This window comes from Oryx dammah, unplaced genomic scaffold, assembly GCF_014754425.2.
Source record: "Oryx dammah isolate SB20612 unplaced genomic scaffold, SCBI_Odam_1.1 HiC_scaffold_24, whole genome shotgun sequence".
NCBI lineage: Eukaryota > Metazoa > Chordata > Mammalia > Artiodactyla > Bovidae > Oryx > Oryx dammah.
Window position 1 is genome coordinate 31943046 of NW_024070208.1, and position 16110 is coordinate 31959155.

The window sequence follows — 16110 nt, forward strand, 5'->3', positions numbered from 1 at the left end:
GCAAAACCATGGATGAGTCTTGAAAATAAGGTTGGATAAATAACTGAAATTGTGAAGGACTGCATATTGAGTGATTGCACATGTTGAAGCCCAGAAACAAGCAAACAAACCAATATATTGTTTGGGGCCACCCGTCTATGTGATACAGACATTTTTTAAAGTTTGAGAATGACAAACACAAAATTCAGGATAAAGTTAACCTAGGGTCGAGACATGGAGAGAAACACAAAAGTAGATTCAAAGGTATTTATGATTATTCCAGTTATCAAGTAGAGCATGGGTCCATGGATCTTCATTTTTATTTATTATGCTTCAAAATTTACTCTTTGTATATCTTTGGTGTATATATATCCATATATATATATGAAGTATTACAGTATTTTAAAAGAATTGGTTATAAGGGAGAAGATTGAAATTTAGCATTCTTTAAAAAAAAAAAGGTTCCAAACTGGAAGGATCTACTCTGGGAGGTCATGAACTCCTGTCGCTAAGGGTTCCAAGCAGAAGTAAAGATGATATGATAAGCACCATGGGGAGGGGGAGGGGAAGATAGGAGGAAGGAGGCGGGGGGGAGGTTCAATGTGAATAAGAGGCTAAAATAAACCTCTTAATTCTGTTTCAATTCTATCTTCCTTCGACTATATTTCTGTCTAGTTCTAGATAAAATTGTGGGCAGAAAGTTTTAGTTGCTCAGTTGTGTCCGACTCTTTGCAACCCCATGGACTGTAGCCCACCAGGTTCCTCTGTCCATGGGGATTCTCCAGGCAAGAATACTGGAGTGGGTTGCCATGCCCTTCTCCATGTGGGCAGAAAGCTGAGCCTCAAAACTAGAGAAGTATGTGTTATAAACTTTATGTTATTTCTGCTCTTCTTTTTCCCACGCATATTGATATTTGTTTTTTTACCTGGCTTCCCTCCACTAAACTTTAGTTGTCTTTGGATTCATGAAATAGCCAAAGACATTAGCTAAGAGAATAAATGCCAGTCAGCATTTCAGCCTGAGTTGAGTTTAATATATTGGTGAGGAGGGGCTATGTTATTGTATATATTTGGAGTGGAGTGGAAGATACTGCTAGAGTATAAGAGATTAACTTTTCTTGATGTAGAATTCTTTTGAGGAGACTTAAGTAATTATTTTTTTAATGTTTTTCATCTGAAACATTTTTAATATTAAAACATAAATAATTTATAATGCTTTAGATACACTGCTTTACACATTAAGAAAACCTTACTTTAGAAAAATGGAAAATCAGGACGCCTTGGTCTGCATCTCAGAGAGTGTTCCAGAACCGACGGTGGAATGGGTGTTCTGCGATTCACAGAGTGACAGGTATGACGTGAGAACAGCTCTTGTGACTTTCTTTAATATAGTTGACATCATACTGTATGTACAAGTTATCACCATGTTAACAAGAAACACGGCCTTTTAAAGCATGATTGGTGTGGACTTCCCAGGGGGAGAGTGGGGGGGCGTGTCTTAGTGAGGGGGCCTTTGGAGCCCCTCACTGGTCATGTCACTGACCTGTAGGACACTCCCCGCATATCACAAGACATGAATAAACGCCCTTTAAGTTACAGGGTTGTTGAGTCTCTAACTTAAAGTTACAGGGTTATTGACTCTGTTGGGGGAAAAAGAAAGGTCCAGGGCTTCCCTGGTGGCTCAGTAGTAAAGAACCATCTGCCAGTGCGGAAGAAACGGGTTCGATCCCTGATCAAGCACCTAAGCCCAGGCGCCACAATATTGAACCTGTGCTCTAGAGCTTGGGCGCCACAACTACTGAGCCCACGTGCAGCAACCGGCAGAAGCCCGCATGCCCTAGAACCCGTGCTCGGCAAGAGAAGCCACCGCAATGAGAAGCTGGGGTACCCTCACTAGAGAGTAGCCCCCACTCACCACAACTACAGAGAACGCCCACACCGCAGCACAGATCCAGCACAGCCAAATAAATAAATAAAGTCATAAATGGTTGTTTAACTGTTGTTGTTTTTTAAAGCTCCAGACTTTTGAATTTTTTTACTTTTTACTTTTATCTTATTTGGCTGCACTGGGTCTTAGTCGTGGCATTCAGGACCTAGTTCCCTGACCAGGGAAGGATCCCTGGCCCCCTGCATTGGATGCATGGAGTCTTAGTCACTGGGTCCCCAGGGAAGTCCCAGGTCCAGGTTTTAGTGAATAATCCCCTATAGGTAAAAAAATCCCCTGTGAATGAATGTTTAATTTGTGCTTATTCCATGTATTCTGGAAGAGCAGATATGATTGTTTGAAGATGTAGAATCTGCCTGGGTCTGAACCCTTCTGTACTTATACCTGTGTGGCCTTGAACGAGTTACTTAACCCCTTCCCACCTCATTAGAAGCGTGGGGCTGGTAGTGGTCTGTACCTTATATGATCACTCTGATGAGGAAATGAATCGGTACACGTGAAACGCACAGAACAATGCCTGGTAGATACTAAGTACCTTATAAATGTGTTATACCTAAGTGTTCACAAAGTAAGGATTCATGCTGTTTGAACTAATAAAATGTACTAAACAACTTTAATTTAAAAATGGGACTAAAGAGAAGGGGAAAAAAAAAAAACAGGTTGCCAAATGAGAAAACTGGGATCCCACATTTTGAAGGAAAAAGAGATTACCTATAGATATAAATGTGTGAACAGGGAAGAAAAAGATTAGAAAGCTACACACAGCAAAATAGTAACAGTTGGTCATCTCATGGCGGTGGGAATATGGGCAAATTAAAATTCTTTTCTATGGGTTTTTCTGGATTTTCCAAAATTTCTATAATAAGCAATTATTGTTGTCTTAAAGATTAATTATTATTGGGACTTCCCTGACAGTCCAGTGGTTTAGACTCTGATCTTCCAATGCAGGGGACTCAGGTTACATCCTGGTCAGGGGTCTAAGATTTCCCTTACCACTTGGCCAAAAAAAAAAAAAAAATTATTCTTGTAATTTAAAAAGAATTATTGTTATCATTTTTAAAACTCAAGGAATAATGTGCAAACAAAGAATTTATGTGACTGAAGTGATAAAGAGGAGAAAAGTGACTATACACAGAAGATGTGTGTAGTCTGTGTATAGTCACAGAAAGCTGTGACTATTCCAAAAGCTGTACCTGCTTTGGGAAAGGTGATAGTTAGGAAGGTGGGAGAGGGCTTCTGTTGTGACTCTTTGCAACCCCATGGACTGTAGCCCGACAGGCTCCTCTGTCCTTGGGGATTCTCCAGGCAAGGATACTGGAGTGGGTTCCTGTGCCCTCCAGGGGATTTTATCAAACCTGAGTCACCTGCACTGCAGGCAGATTCTTTAGCACTGAGCCACTGGGGAAGCCCAAATCCCCAGGTGGGGCGGCTCCTCCCAGGTGACAGCACCCTCTCCTCTGTGAGCTGTGGGGACCCTGGGCACTTCTGCAACCCTGGCCTCTCTCCCTCTCACTGCTCATCCTCTTCAGAGCTTCAAAGACCCTACACCTTGTTGCTGTATTAAAACCTAATTGTGCTTTTCCTTTTCTCCACTTTCTTCCCCACCCCTTTTCTGTCTTTTCTCAATTCTTCCATTCGTTTCCTCTGTTTAACAACAACCAAGAGGTCACCAGACACGAAATCTTTTTTAAAATAAATTTTTATTGTAGTATAGTTGCATTACTGTGTTGTATTAGTTTCTAAAGCGCAGCAAAATGAATCTGACCTACATGTACAAGTACCCCCTCACTTTTGGATTTCCTCGCCGTTCAGGTCACCTCAGAGCTTAAGCAGAGCTCCCTGAGCTATACAATATGTTCTCATTTGTTGTTGTTTAGTCGCTAAGTTGTGTTCAACTCTTTTGGGATCCCATGGACTGTACCCCGCCCGGCTCTTCTGTCCATGGGATTTCCTGGGCAAGAATACTGGAGTGGGAAGCCATTCCCTTCTCCAGGGGATCTTCCCGAGCCAGAGACTGAACCCTTGTCTCCTGCATTTTCAGGCGGATTCTTTACCTCTAAGCCTCCAGGGAAGCCCGTGTTCTCATTAGTTTTCTGTTTTATACATGCTGTTACCTATTTTACCATGCTGTTTTCTATTTTATACATACTATCAATAGTGTATATATGTCAATCCCAGTTTTCCAGTCCCCCCCCCCCCCCCCCCCCCGGCTTTTCCCCTTTAGTATCCATACTTTTCTCAAAACCTTTTGAACTCTTTTATTATGTGATTCCTTCCAGCGTTATTCTAATTAGGTGAGGTGATGAATAACTAACTAGTTCCCTTAAGAATTCCGTGGGTGGTGCGGGCACCTTCAGTATGAATTGGTTTGCCTTGTGACCTGCTCCTATCTTTATTTTCTTATCAGGCTCTTAAACTCTACAACCTTTTATCTGGTTCTTCTCCTAAATACTCGCTTGTCATTTTAAAAGGTGTTTAAGTCAACTGACATTTCTTTTTTAATTGCAGCTGTAAAGGGGAGAGTCCAGCTGTCGTCACAAAGGAGGAGAGCGTCCTCCATGAGTTATTTGGAACAGATATCAGGTGCTGTGCAAGAAATGAGCTGGGCAGGGAATGTACCAAGCTCTTCACTATAGGTAAGACCGTCATATCGTGTCCATTTTCTGTGACTGTTCCTTGGAGACAGTCTGGGACTAATCATCACCCCTTAGGTCCTCATGCAATTTCAAAAATGCTATAGTTCCTTCAGGCCATTTTCAGTATAATATTATGGATTCTTTCTGTGCTCATTTCTTCATAAGAGACTACTTAATCTCTAAAAGATCCTTTTATTCTGGATAGTTTGTAATATTTAAGATGCCATTAAAATCTTTTTTTAAAATTTTATTTATTTTATTTTTGGCTGTGCTGGGTCTTTGTTGGTGCACAGGCTTTTCTCTAGTTGCGGCAGATGGGGGGCTACTCTCTAGTTGGGGTGCACGAACCCCTCACTGTGGCAGCTTCTGCTGTTACAGAGCACAGGCTCTAGGGCGTGTGGCTTCAGTACTTGCTGCACATGGGCTTAGTAGTTGCGGCTCCCAGGCTCTAGAGCAGAAGCTCAGTAGTTGTGACCCATGGACTTGGTTGCTCCACGGCATGTGGGATCTTCCCGTGTCTCAGGCAGATTCTTTACCACTGAGCCCCCAGGGAAGCCCTGAGATACCATTAAAACCTTTATTCTGCAGAATGTTCAGGATATATTGTGTGGGGCAGGGGGGAATCACTTTTCTTCTTACCTGGGATTTTTTCATCTTCTAGATTTAAACCAGACTCCTCAGACCACACCGCCACAATTATTTCTTAAAGTAGGGGAACCTTTATGGATAAGGTGCAAAGCCATTCACGTAAACCATGGATTTGGGCTCAGCTGGGAATTAGAGAATAAAGCACTGGAAGAGGTGAGAAGATGAGCTTGTATTCTGAAATGCAGAAAAATGAACCAAGAATCCAGGTGGAAATCACTCCATTCAAACTCTGTTTTATATTAAAATCTAGGGCAGCTACTTTGAGATGAGTACCTATTCCACAAACAGAACTATGATACGGATTCTGTTTGCTTTTGTATCATCAGTGGGAAGAAACGACACTGGCTATTACACTTGTTCCTCTTCAGAGCATCCCAGTAAATCAGCTTTGGTCACCATCCTAGGTAATGCAGCTGCGCACATAATCTGTACTCGTGTTTTTATTTGTTTTAGTGTGGAGTGTAAGGTAGGTGCTGCAAATTCTGCTTTCAGTATAAGGTTAGTATCAAAAAGATGAGAGAGAAATTGAATTAGGATAGCTTTGTGAAATCAATACAAGCTGCCCCCTCCCTTCCTTTTCCGGTTAAACCGAGCCTGAGCCTGCTTGAATGCCACTGTTTTTGCACTCATCACATTGTAATGTGACCCTCTGTTTGTGGATTTTTGTCTTCCAATAGGATGGAAGGTTCCTAAGGACAGGAATAATTCCGTCTATCCTTGTAGTCCCAGACGTGGCTGAGAGCCAGACTTAGAATGCACCATTAATAAGCACTTGTTCTAAGAACTACCTGAGAACTGCCCCTCAAGGGCAGAGAGCAGTGGCTGAGAAAACCCAACAAATACTTGTTTGGTCACTTGGTTGTGTCCAGCTCTTTTGGGACCCCATGGATTGTAGTCTGCCAGGCTCTTCTGTCCAGGAGAGTCTCCAGGCAAGAATACTGGAGTGGGCAGCCACTTCCTTTTCCAGGGGATATTCCTGACCCAGGGATTGAACCCGTGTCTCCTGCATTGGCAGGTGGGTTCTTTACCACTGAACCTTGAGGAAATGGAAATTTGGGTGGGCTGTGTAGGATCTGACAATAACCCTGCTGTAAGTAATCTCAGAGACAGCAATAAATTTTTTTTTTTTAAGTGATCTCAGAGTAGGTGGCAGCCTTTAGCCACTTACTTTGAAAATGCTGAGAAATAAAAAGATTCTCTTATCAAACTAACAAGGAAGTATTCCCCAGGGAAACTTTGTGAGTGTCACTGGCTAGACTGTTCTTTTATTTGTGACCTGAAATTATTTTATGTAGGATAAGTCACGAGGAGGCCGTTCTGACTGAGGGATTGTAGGTGGGTCCCTCTGTGTCCATGGTTCACCAGGTCTGGGGGAGTCCTCCAACCCCTTGAAGTTGTATGCAAAATCAATAGATGTCTTTATACATTTCTCTGGGAAAAGCATCAATTATTCACATCTAATTCCGAGCGGAATCAGAAGGTGATGTGCTCAGGCTTCTAACTGGGGACAGGACTCATGTGTTTCTTGTTGGGCTATCAAATCTCAGTTTTCTTGCTTAAAACTGATGAATAAAAATTTATCTTCTCAATATATTTCCATATGAATCTTATTATCTAATTTAGAAATGCATTCTTTTTTTTTTTTTTTTTTACAGAAAAGGGATTTATAAACGTTTCCAAATCAAATGAAGATTATGAAATTGACCAGTATGAAGAGTTTTGTTTTTCTGTCAGGTTTAAAGCATACCCACAAATCAGATGTACGTGGACCTTCTCTCGAAAATCATTTCCTTGTGAGCAAAGTGGCCTGGATGATGGGTACAGGTGAGTCCAGGAGGCGTTGTCATTCTTCGCCAGACCCTTCTGGTTACCCTGGAGTTAATGTGCTATCATGGTGATATGGAAGACAAGCAAAGCAGCGGACTTGAGGGCACAATGACAGCTCTTTAATCAGTTCAAAGAGTGTAACCTACTCACGAAAAACAGAAAGAACCATTATCAGTTTGAGTCCGGCATTTTCTGAGTCACCCGATAGTTACTTCCTATTTGAGGCTATGTGCTACTGGTACACCAAGTCTCTCTCAGCCCCTTGGCAGACGGCTGAGGAAGTAAAACCCCTGAAAAACTGAAAACACTACCTATATGTATATTGATTTGAGTTTTCAAAAAACAAACACAGACATAGCCCAAGGATAAACGCTGAAGGAAAATCTCATTTTTCCTAAGGGTTTGTCCAGCGGCACTCAAGTTTCTCTTAGGGGAGAAATTCTTTAGTCCCTCTTTGGAAAATAAAAATCAACATGTTTTTGATTGATAGTTGAAGGATAGTTAATTTGCAATGTTATGTTAGTTTCAGGTGTACAGCACAATGATTCATTTATACACATTTTTTTGTTGTTGTATAGTCACTATAGTCATGTCTGACTCTTTTGCAACCCATAGACTGTAACCCGCCAGGCTCCTCTGCCCATGGGGTTCTCCAGGCAAGAATACTGGAGTGGGTTGCCATTTCCTTCTCCAGGGGCTCTTACCGACCCAGGGACTGAACCTGAGTCTCCTTCAATAGCAGGCGGATTCTTTACCACTGGGGAGCCACCAGGGAAGCCTCTTATACATACATATATATTCTGTTTCAGCTTCTTTCCCCTTATAGATTATTACAAGATATTGAGTGCAGTTCCCCGTGCTATACAGTAGGTCCTGTTGTTAACCTATTTTACATATAGTAGTGGGTATATGTTAATCTCAAACTCCGAATTTATCTTTCTCCCTCAAAAAAACAGCTCTTCCTTGTATATCCTATGGGCTCTAATGCTTCTTATCTCTTAAAACTAATTCCTAGTAACAATGGTTTCAGGATAGACTATGAGCTGAGAGGCACCTGTCATGTCTTTAGCAAGTCGATGGGCTTATGGTAAACCACTGATTCTCAACATGAGTCCTTAAACCAACTGTATAGTAATCATCTGGGTGGATACTAAAACATGTGGATTCCTTGCTCCCATTTCAGACACGATGAACCAAAATTGGGGCACAGTGCCCCAAGGCTACATTTTTCAAAATACTGCACAGTTGATTCTTGGTCCAATTTTTATCACAATATACTGATTCTGCAGTGGTTTTCACCTTCAAAATATATTTTTCTTGACATTACAGCTGACTTGCAGGACACTTGGAGCACAGCTGAACATTGTTTCAAGGTGCCATGTCAGGGCTTGGATTAATCTCCTTTGCTAGTTGCTAGCTGTTGAGTTTAGATGCTGAAAGTTCAGTCACAAAAGAAACTATGGTCAGAAGTTGGTTCTCTGGGGTGCACCTGTTACCTTTGCTCTTTAATAACTATACTTGAGTAATCGCAGAGGCATATTGCACCCAGAGTCCATGTGTTTAATGAGAACCTCTGGTGATTCTGTCACAGGTCTGGTCCTGGACTGTGCAGTTCGGATCTATCAGCCACACGTGGCTGTTGGGAGCTTGACATTTGGTGCCAGTGGGGATGCACTGTGACTGGACTGTAACATGCACAGCAGGTTTTGAGGACTTAGTATGAGAAATAGGCTGTGAAATAGCTCAATAATTTTTATCTTGATTATATGTTAAGATGCTAGTATTTTAGATATACTAAGTTTAATAAATCCATCATTACTGTTTACTCCTTTTCATTTTTTTAAGTAGCTAACTGGAAACTTTAAAATTATGCATGTGGCTTGCATTATATTCCTGTTGGATGACACAGGTCTAGGAGATGAGTCAGAGCTAAGCTCTTTTCATCTTTTTAAAAAGTGTTTTATTTATTTAATTTTGGTTGTGCTGGGTCTTTGTTGCTGTGCACAGGCTTTCTCTAGTTGCAGAGAGTAGTGGCTACTCTTGGTTGAGATGCTCAGGCTTCCTATTGAGGTGGCGTCTCTTGTTGAAGAGCCGTGGGCTCTAGGGCATGCCACATCAGTTGCCCCATGGCATGTGGAATCTTTCCCAGACGAGGGATTGAACCCATGTCCTCTTCATTGGCAGGAGGATTCTTAACCACTAGACCACCAGGGAAATACAAGCTCTTTTCATCTTGATTCTTCTCTGTTTCCTGATAACCATGCTATTCCATACCCCAAAGTGATTTGTAGCTGATCCTTGTTTGATTTTTTATTTTTTAAAAATAACTTTTGGTTTAGAAATCAGTTAATTTTTTAAAATTTCTTACTTATTTCTTTATTCAGCTGTGCCAGGTGTTAGCTGAGGCATGTTCCATGACCAGGGATTGAACCCAGGCCCCCTGCCTTGGAGTCTTAGCCACTGGACTACCAGGAAATTCCCTTGTGTACATTTTAAAAAGCACTCTATAATGCAGAGTTGCATGGAACTGTCTATCTTGCCCAAACCTCCTAATGTTCAAAGCATTCATTTTTAAAGTAATTAAGAAGGCAGCCTTTGGATGGACTCACAGTCCCTTAACTCAGGGCTTCTCAACAACAGACTGTTGACATCTTGGGCTGGGTAATTCGCCACTCGGTGCTGGGGGCGGTGGTGGTGGAGTCTTTCTTCTGTGTGGTGGGATATTCTGCCGAGTCCCAGGTCTCCACCCCATGGATGTCAGTAGCACCACTAACTCCACTTGTGACAGCCTAAAATATCTGCGGACATTGCTGGATGTCTCCTGGTGAGGAAAAGCTCCTGTGGTTGAGAACCACTGCCTTGGAGGGGGGCATCACCCCATTGTCATACGCCCTTATTCTCAACCATCAAACTTCTGAAAGTAGAAGGCAAAGGGCCAGTCCTTCTCCTGCTAGTTGAGTTGACTACTTGTGTTTAGGATGTCCGTGCTATCCCTTTCACTGTTCTTTGTGATGTCACCCGGTGTCAGAGAAGCTCTTAGTTCTACAGGATTCTCTTGCAACCTTGATTCAAAGAGACAGATGATCAGTTCAATTTAGTTCAACAAATATTCCTTTAATACCTTCTCAGTGGGCTCGGTGCCTTCAGGGCCTACAAGTGTGAACAAGGTGATGTCTTCCCCTCAACTCCCTCAAGTTATGCAGGCACATTTAAGTGCCAGGGGCCACCTGGGAGGTCTGTTGCTATTTGTGCTGGTGACACCTGGCACCATTCTTAAGATCTGACAGACTCACTGATTAGAGGACCGTGTCTCTGATATATATGGGTCTTAGGCCAATCTAGTTAATCTGGTTTCATTCCATGATCACAGCCTGGATCCCTGACCCCAAGCAGTTATCTTCAAGAGGCAGCTAAATGGATAAATTAGGGAAGATCCTGATGCCTAGAGTGATTGTACCTCTCACCCCTAGTTACCGGGTGATACAGTTAGCCTCTTGTGTGTTGAATCCCACTGTTGATAGGTGCTGTCATTTTTCTGTCTTTTTAGAAAGGCATTGTACAATGCCTTGTGCTATTGTACAAGGCAACAGCTATTTAGTAAATAGTCAACAGCTATTTAGTAAATGGATGAATTCATCATCATCTCCCAGAAATCAACTCAAAATGTGCACTCACCACTACACTTAACACTCAGTATTTATTTTATTTAAAAAGTTCTTGAAGAGCTACAATATTAATTGATGAAAATGATAATGTGAGTGTGATGGCCCACTTGATTCACAATGCCAGGTGAGACAGAGCCTCCTTCATCATGAAAAAGACACTCAAAATGTTGAATAAAAGATGAACGACCAAAAAAATTGAACACAAGTGCTCTCAATATCTTCTGCTCTGTGCATGAGGCTCTGTGTTGTAATCAGGGGTGCAGGCTAAATTCTGAGTTCTTTTCCATTTTTTATTATAAAAAGTTCCCAATTTACTAGTGAACTCAGGGTATAATAGAGTCAGCATCCTTTACCCACCACTCAGTTTCAACTATTTAGTCAAACTGAATTTTGTTGATGAAGTACAGAATTTTCATCTTGTGGCAGGAGAGGACTTTAGAAGCAAAGTGCCACCAGTTTTTCTGTGTAACCGAAAGGTCTCGTAATAACAGTACTCCTGAAAAAGCTTTGGTGTGGTCGTGTGTGTGCCAGAAATCTAGCAGCTTCCCCCACCTTCACAGCTTCGTTTCTCCAATTTACTTCCTCAAATATTGCACAGAGTTTATTAGGGTTTGCCTTTATGTTTACGTTTTATGAAATTGTAACTTTCCAGCAGCCCTGATAACCAGGTCTTGGGAAAAGGTTCTAGGATATTTCGTCTGTTCGTTTGCTTAATTTCCTATCTCTGTAGACTTATAAACAAATCTGCCTTAGATTTTCCTAATTTTGCAGTTAAATACACACACACACACACACACACACACCCCACCCAAAACAACTTATTAGGATGTTATAATTATTTAAATAGTCTCTTCTGAGAGACTCTCCTTAGGCATGCCAGATTCTTGTATTTTCTTTTTTCCTGAAATATATAATTTTCCAATTCTACCAGTCTGAGTTCTGCCCACAACAGGCATTAACTGAGCGCTTCCTGGTACCAGCGGTATGGTAGAGTGTGGGTTCTGAGTGGTGAGCCACGGTCCTTCTCGGGACAAACAGAAAAGCCAGCTCTCAAGTCAATAGATGATATGTGATTGCAGGACTGCACTGAGCTTCTTTGGAAGGACTGTTTTGGTTCCCTGAAGGAGATGAGCCCTGAGTGTAACAAACACAAGAAGATGTTTGCTTGTAGTGAACAGTGGGAATTTCCAAGTCCTGCCCACTCAGTTGTAAGGTATTGACCAGGTCATGAAGCCTCACTGAGAACAAAAGAAACTTCTTTGAGCCCTTGCGATGTGCCGGTGTGCAAAATCCTTTATACAGATCATCTCATTTGATCCTCATCATTCCATTTTACAAAATATGGAAACAGGCTATGTTACTTACCCCAGACCTAGGGCAAAGTCATCCCTTATTTTCTGAAATTGCCTTAAAAAGAAAAAAGATATAACACCCGCAATTCCACCACCAGGGTTTATATTTCAGACTTTGTCTATGTAACTGCCATGATAGAAACAGAAGTATAGGTGTTTGTATAAACATGAAATTAATTGTGCCATTTGTCACCCGATTTTTCCGTTTAAAATACCATCTCTTGCTATGTTAATAAGTGTATTATTATTTACATGATCATTTTTATGGCTACACGGTATTCCACTTTTCAGAAGATTTTATTTTGACTAACAACTCCCTGATGGGCATTTACTTAAGTTTTTCTTTTTTTAATTTGTGTCTTTGTTTTAATGTGACTTTCTGACAAGGTATACCCCGGAGTAAAGCTTCTAAATGTCTTTTTTTATTCAAAATGATTCCCAGACTTAATAACCCTCATAGTAATGATGATCTAATGCGTTTATCACGTTTACTATGTGCTAAGCACAATCATTGGAGAAGGAAATGGTAACCCACTCCAGTACTCTTGCCTGGGAAATCCCACGGACAGAGGAGCCTGGTGGACTGCAGTCCATGAGGTCGCAAAGAGGCAGATACAACTTAGCGACTGAACAACAACTAGACACTATTATAAGCAGTTTATGCAAAACTGTTTTAATAAAAATTTAACAAAAGCTACTCTAACAACCATATAAGGTAGATACTATCTTCACTTTGCAGATAAGGAAATCAGAACAGAGAGTTTCAGTGACTTGTCCAAGGTCACACCACTGGATGATAGCGGTGGGCATTAGTCTCTCAGTCATGCCCGACTCTTTGTGGCCCCATGGATTAGAGCCCACCAGCCTCCTCTGTCCATGGAAATACCTGTGCCTTCTCAAGTCCTCCCCTCTGGCCGCTAAATGAAAACTGAAAATCACCGGCATTTTGCTAGTAACAGAGGAGAAATCCCTTCTCATTTGTACTGAGAATACATCTTAGTCACCAAAGGTGTTTCACCGTGAACTCGTTTCCTGATCTCCCATCTCCTGCCTGCTGGCCATTTTCAGATAAGTCCCAGGGAAAGAGGAAGTTTTGAAACTCCCTGGTCCTAACTGGTTAGTCCTCCTGGAGTTTCCAGGGGAGGGTCAGCACTGCAGTCATTGCCCTTGAAGGGGTCAACTGCCATAAATAGGACAACTGGACAAGTGGTTGAGGAGGACTTGAATATGCAATTTTTTGTCCGGGCTCTTTCTGTGACCAGTTTCCTACCTGGAAGAGCGAGAACGTTTCAGATCCTATCTCATCTATCCATGGCAAGTCAGGCTCCATTCAGACAGCACAAGAGACTTAGGAGGGAAACCGTTCAAAAAAAGATTTCTGGGACTTCCCTGGCAGTCCAGTGGTTAAGACTCTGCACTTCCAATGTTTGATCCCTGGTTGGGGAACTAGGATCCCACATGCCAAATGGTGCAGCCAAAAAAAAAATAAAAACAATGCAGTCACCACTTAAAAAAAAAAAAAAAAAAAAGACAAACCAGATTGCTTTGGTCTACGCAATTATCAATTGTTGTATTGGTCATTTCTTTATCAAATTGAATGATGCTTTTAGCATGGTCCCTGGCCAGCCAGACTGGCTTCTTTTTTAATCTCTTGTTCCTTTGCAGAGTCTTTGGCTGTTGTCCAGTGAGAGTTACATTTTCCCTTGTGGACGCTCACATCTTTCTCTTCTCGGACCACTTAAACCCTGCCTTCGTAAAGTCTGGGAGTCGCGTGTAGTGTTGCTTACTTTTCTCCCTAAAGTTATAATTTGGCTTTCCCCTCACCTTTCTATCATGTCCCACTGCAGCAACCATTTCCTTCTTGTTGTCCCGAAGTAGGTCAAGATAAGAAAGTCCCCTTTCTGCCTCTTCAGCCTTCTTATTAACGAGGCAAACAAAAAGCCTGTTAGATGCTCGCTCACTTGGTAGGAAATGGAATCTCCCATCACTGTCCACAGTCAGAATTACCTTTGAGCTTCCAAGTTAAGGTTGCAGAACTTTGGCGTCGGGTAAACCAGTACCCAGAAGCTGCTCTGGCGGTTGCTAGGCGGATGGTCCGACTCGGGAATCAGCTGGGATTCTGGTCTCGCCTTCATCTTCACATCTGGTCCAGCACGTGGTTCTGTTTCTGCTCCCTCCCCGTTTTCCCTGCTTTCGACAACACTCATCTTTTCACACTCTGAGCTCTCAAGTCTGACCTTTTACTTCTCTCCTACGACTTCCCACATTGCACCGTAGCTGCATATTTACTTGTCTGCCTTTGAACCCTTCAAAAAATCAGAAAATCTGATTTTTCTGACTGATTGTTGTATTCTGAATTCCTCCCACAAACAGGCTGTGCCATTGATGGGAGAATAAATGAGTGAATCCATGAATGAATGAAGGACTTGCTGGGTTACTTGAACAACTACTTCCAGACTTCCCTCCCATACACTTTCCTGCTGCATTTCACTCTCAACTGAAATACTGTTCATCACTTTCCTGTCCTGCTTAGGAGTCCACGGCATCCCCTCCCTGCTTTCTCCATCAGGTCTAAATAATTAGGTTGTTTTCCAGGGTCCTTGATCAGTTGGCCCAACTTGATCCCCTGTATGATGTACCTGGTAGGTATGACGGGTAATCCCCAATACCAGATACCTGGTAGCTATGATGGATGAGCACTCCAAGTAGATACTAGAGCCTGCTGATACCACCCAGAGATTTCTGGACAAACTCAGTGGATCTGAGCCCTCGTTGCTGTTAATTACTATGGGAGTCAAGGGCTGGTCATAGGTCCTGCCTTGGACCAACTTCAGACAGCTGTCCTTTCAGGAGATTGAGGGGTCATGGGCTCTGCCACCCGCCAAGGTTTTTCCATGTTTCTGGGAAGTCAGACTAGTCTGGAATGGATGTAACCATAGTGGCTGGAACTTTCTTGTCTCTCTTAGGAGCCCCAGCCTGGATCAGGGGCTTCTCAACCTTTAATGTGCATGTGAGTCACAAGGACACCTTAAAACGTAGACTCTCAGTCAGTAGGTGCGGGGGGGGCGGGGGGGCAGAGTTGGGACTTTGTATTTCTAACAAATTCCCAGATAATACCGAGGCTGATGCTGCCTGTTTGTAGACCACAGTTTGAGTAGCAAGTGAAGACACCACCTCCACTGAGCTTGAGAGACTGAAGTGTCTCCAGGGAGACTCTTCCCAAGCACACCATCACTCATTTCAGCATCTCCTCAAAGAATCTGGCTAAGTCTGTCTTTAACTCTTTTTCCAACAGCATATCTAAGTTTTGCAACCATAAACACCAGCCAGGACAGTATATCTTCCATGCAGAAAATGATGACGCCCAGTTCACAAAAGAGTTCACACTGAATATAAGAAGTAAGTGAAGAGGGTGGGATGAATGGAGAGAGTAGCATGGAGACATATATTACCATATTAAATTAGATGGCCGGGGGTGGGGGGGGTTGCTATATAAGGCAGGGAGCTCAAACCTGGGCTCTGTGACAATCTACAGGGGTGGGTTGGGTTGGGAGGTGCGAGGAGGTTCAAGAGGGAAGAGACGTACGTATACCTACAGCTGATTCATGCTGATGTATGGCAGAAACCAACGCAATATTGTGAAGCAGTTATCCTCCAGTTAAAAATAAATAAATCGAAATTAAAAAAAAAAACCAGAAGTGAAGTAGTCAAGAAATTTTATTTCACTCTTGTGACTCCTTAATGATGTATGAACTCAGACCAGAAAGAGCTAAGCAATGGCTTAGGGAAGGAGTGTGATGAAACTGTTTTGACCTGTGGAAGTGTTCTGAAATTGTACTTTCATATCTCCTGGCTCTGTTGATACACAGACCTCTTTGTGGGCTCATCCTTTTAAGTTAAGATGCTGAGTCCATGTCCTCTCTGAAGGTGCTTTAGTGTGTCACTTTATTGGTTTTAGTACTTTGAAAGATCATGTTAAGAAAAGGCCAAAAGTCATACTACCTGCCATTTAGTCATTTTAATAATTTTTGTTTCTTTGGTCTATGAAAAGAGGAGAG

General features: G+C 42.2%; 1 protein-coding gene across 1 annotated transcript in view; it reads left to right on the top strand.

Annotated features, from left to right (window-relative positions):
- The first annotated feature begins 1019 nt into the window (after positions 1 to 1019).
- Positions 1020 to 16110, top strand: part of FLT3 (fms related receptor tyrosine kinase 3) — a 37229-nt gene continuing 22138 nt past the window's right edge. The window contains exons 1-6 of the mRNA XM_040266738.1: positions 1020 to 1330; positions 4433 to 4560; positions 5222 to 5361; positions 5459 to 5612; positions 6864 to 7032; positions 15348 to 15451. Of these exons, the coding sequence (XP_040122672.1) occupies positions 1242 to 1330; positions 4433 to 4560; positions 5222 to 5361; positions 5459 to 5612; positions 6864 to 7032; positions 15348 to 15451 (784 nt within the window). The 5' untranslated portion in view covers positions 1020 to 1241. The remainder of the gene's footprint in view (positions 1331 to 4432; positions 4561 to 5221; positions 5362 to 5458; positions 5613 to 6863; positions 7033 to 15347; positions 15452 to 16110) is intronic.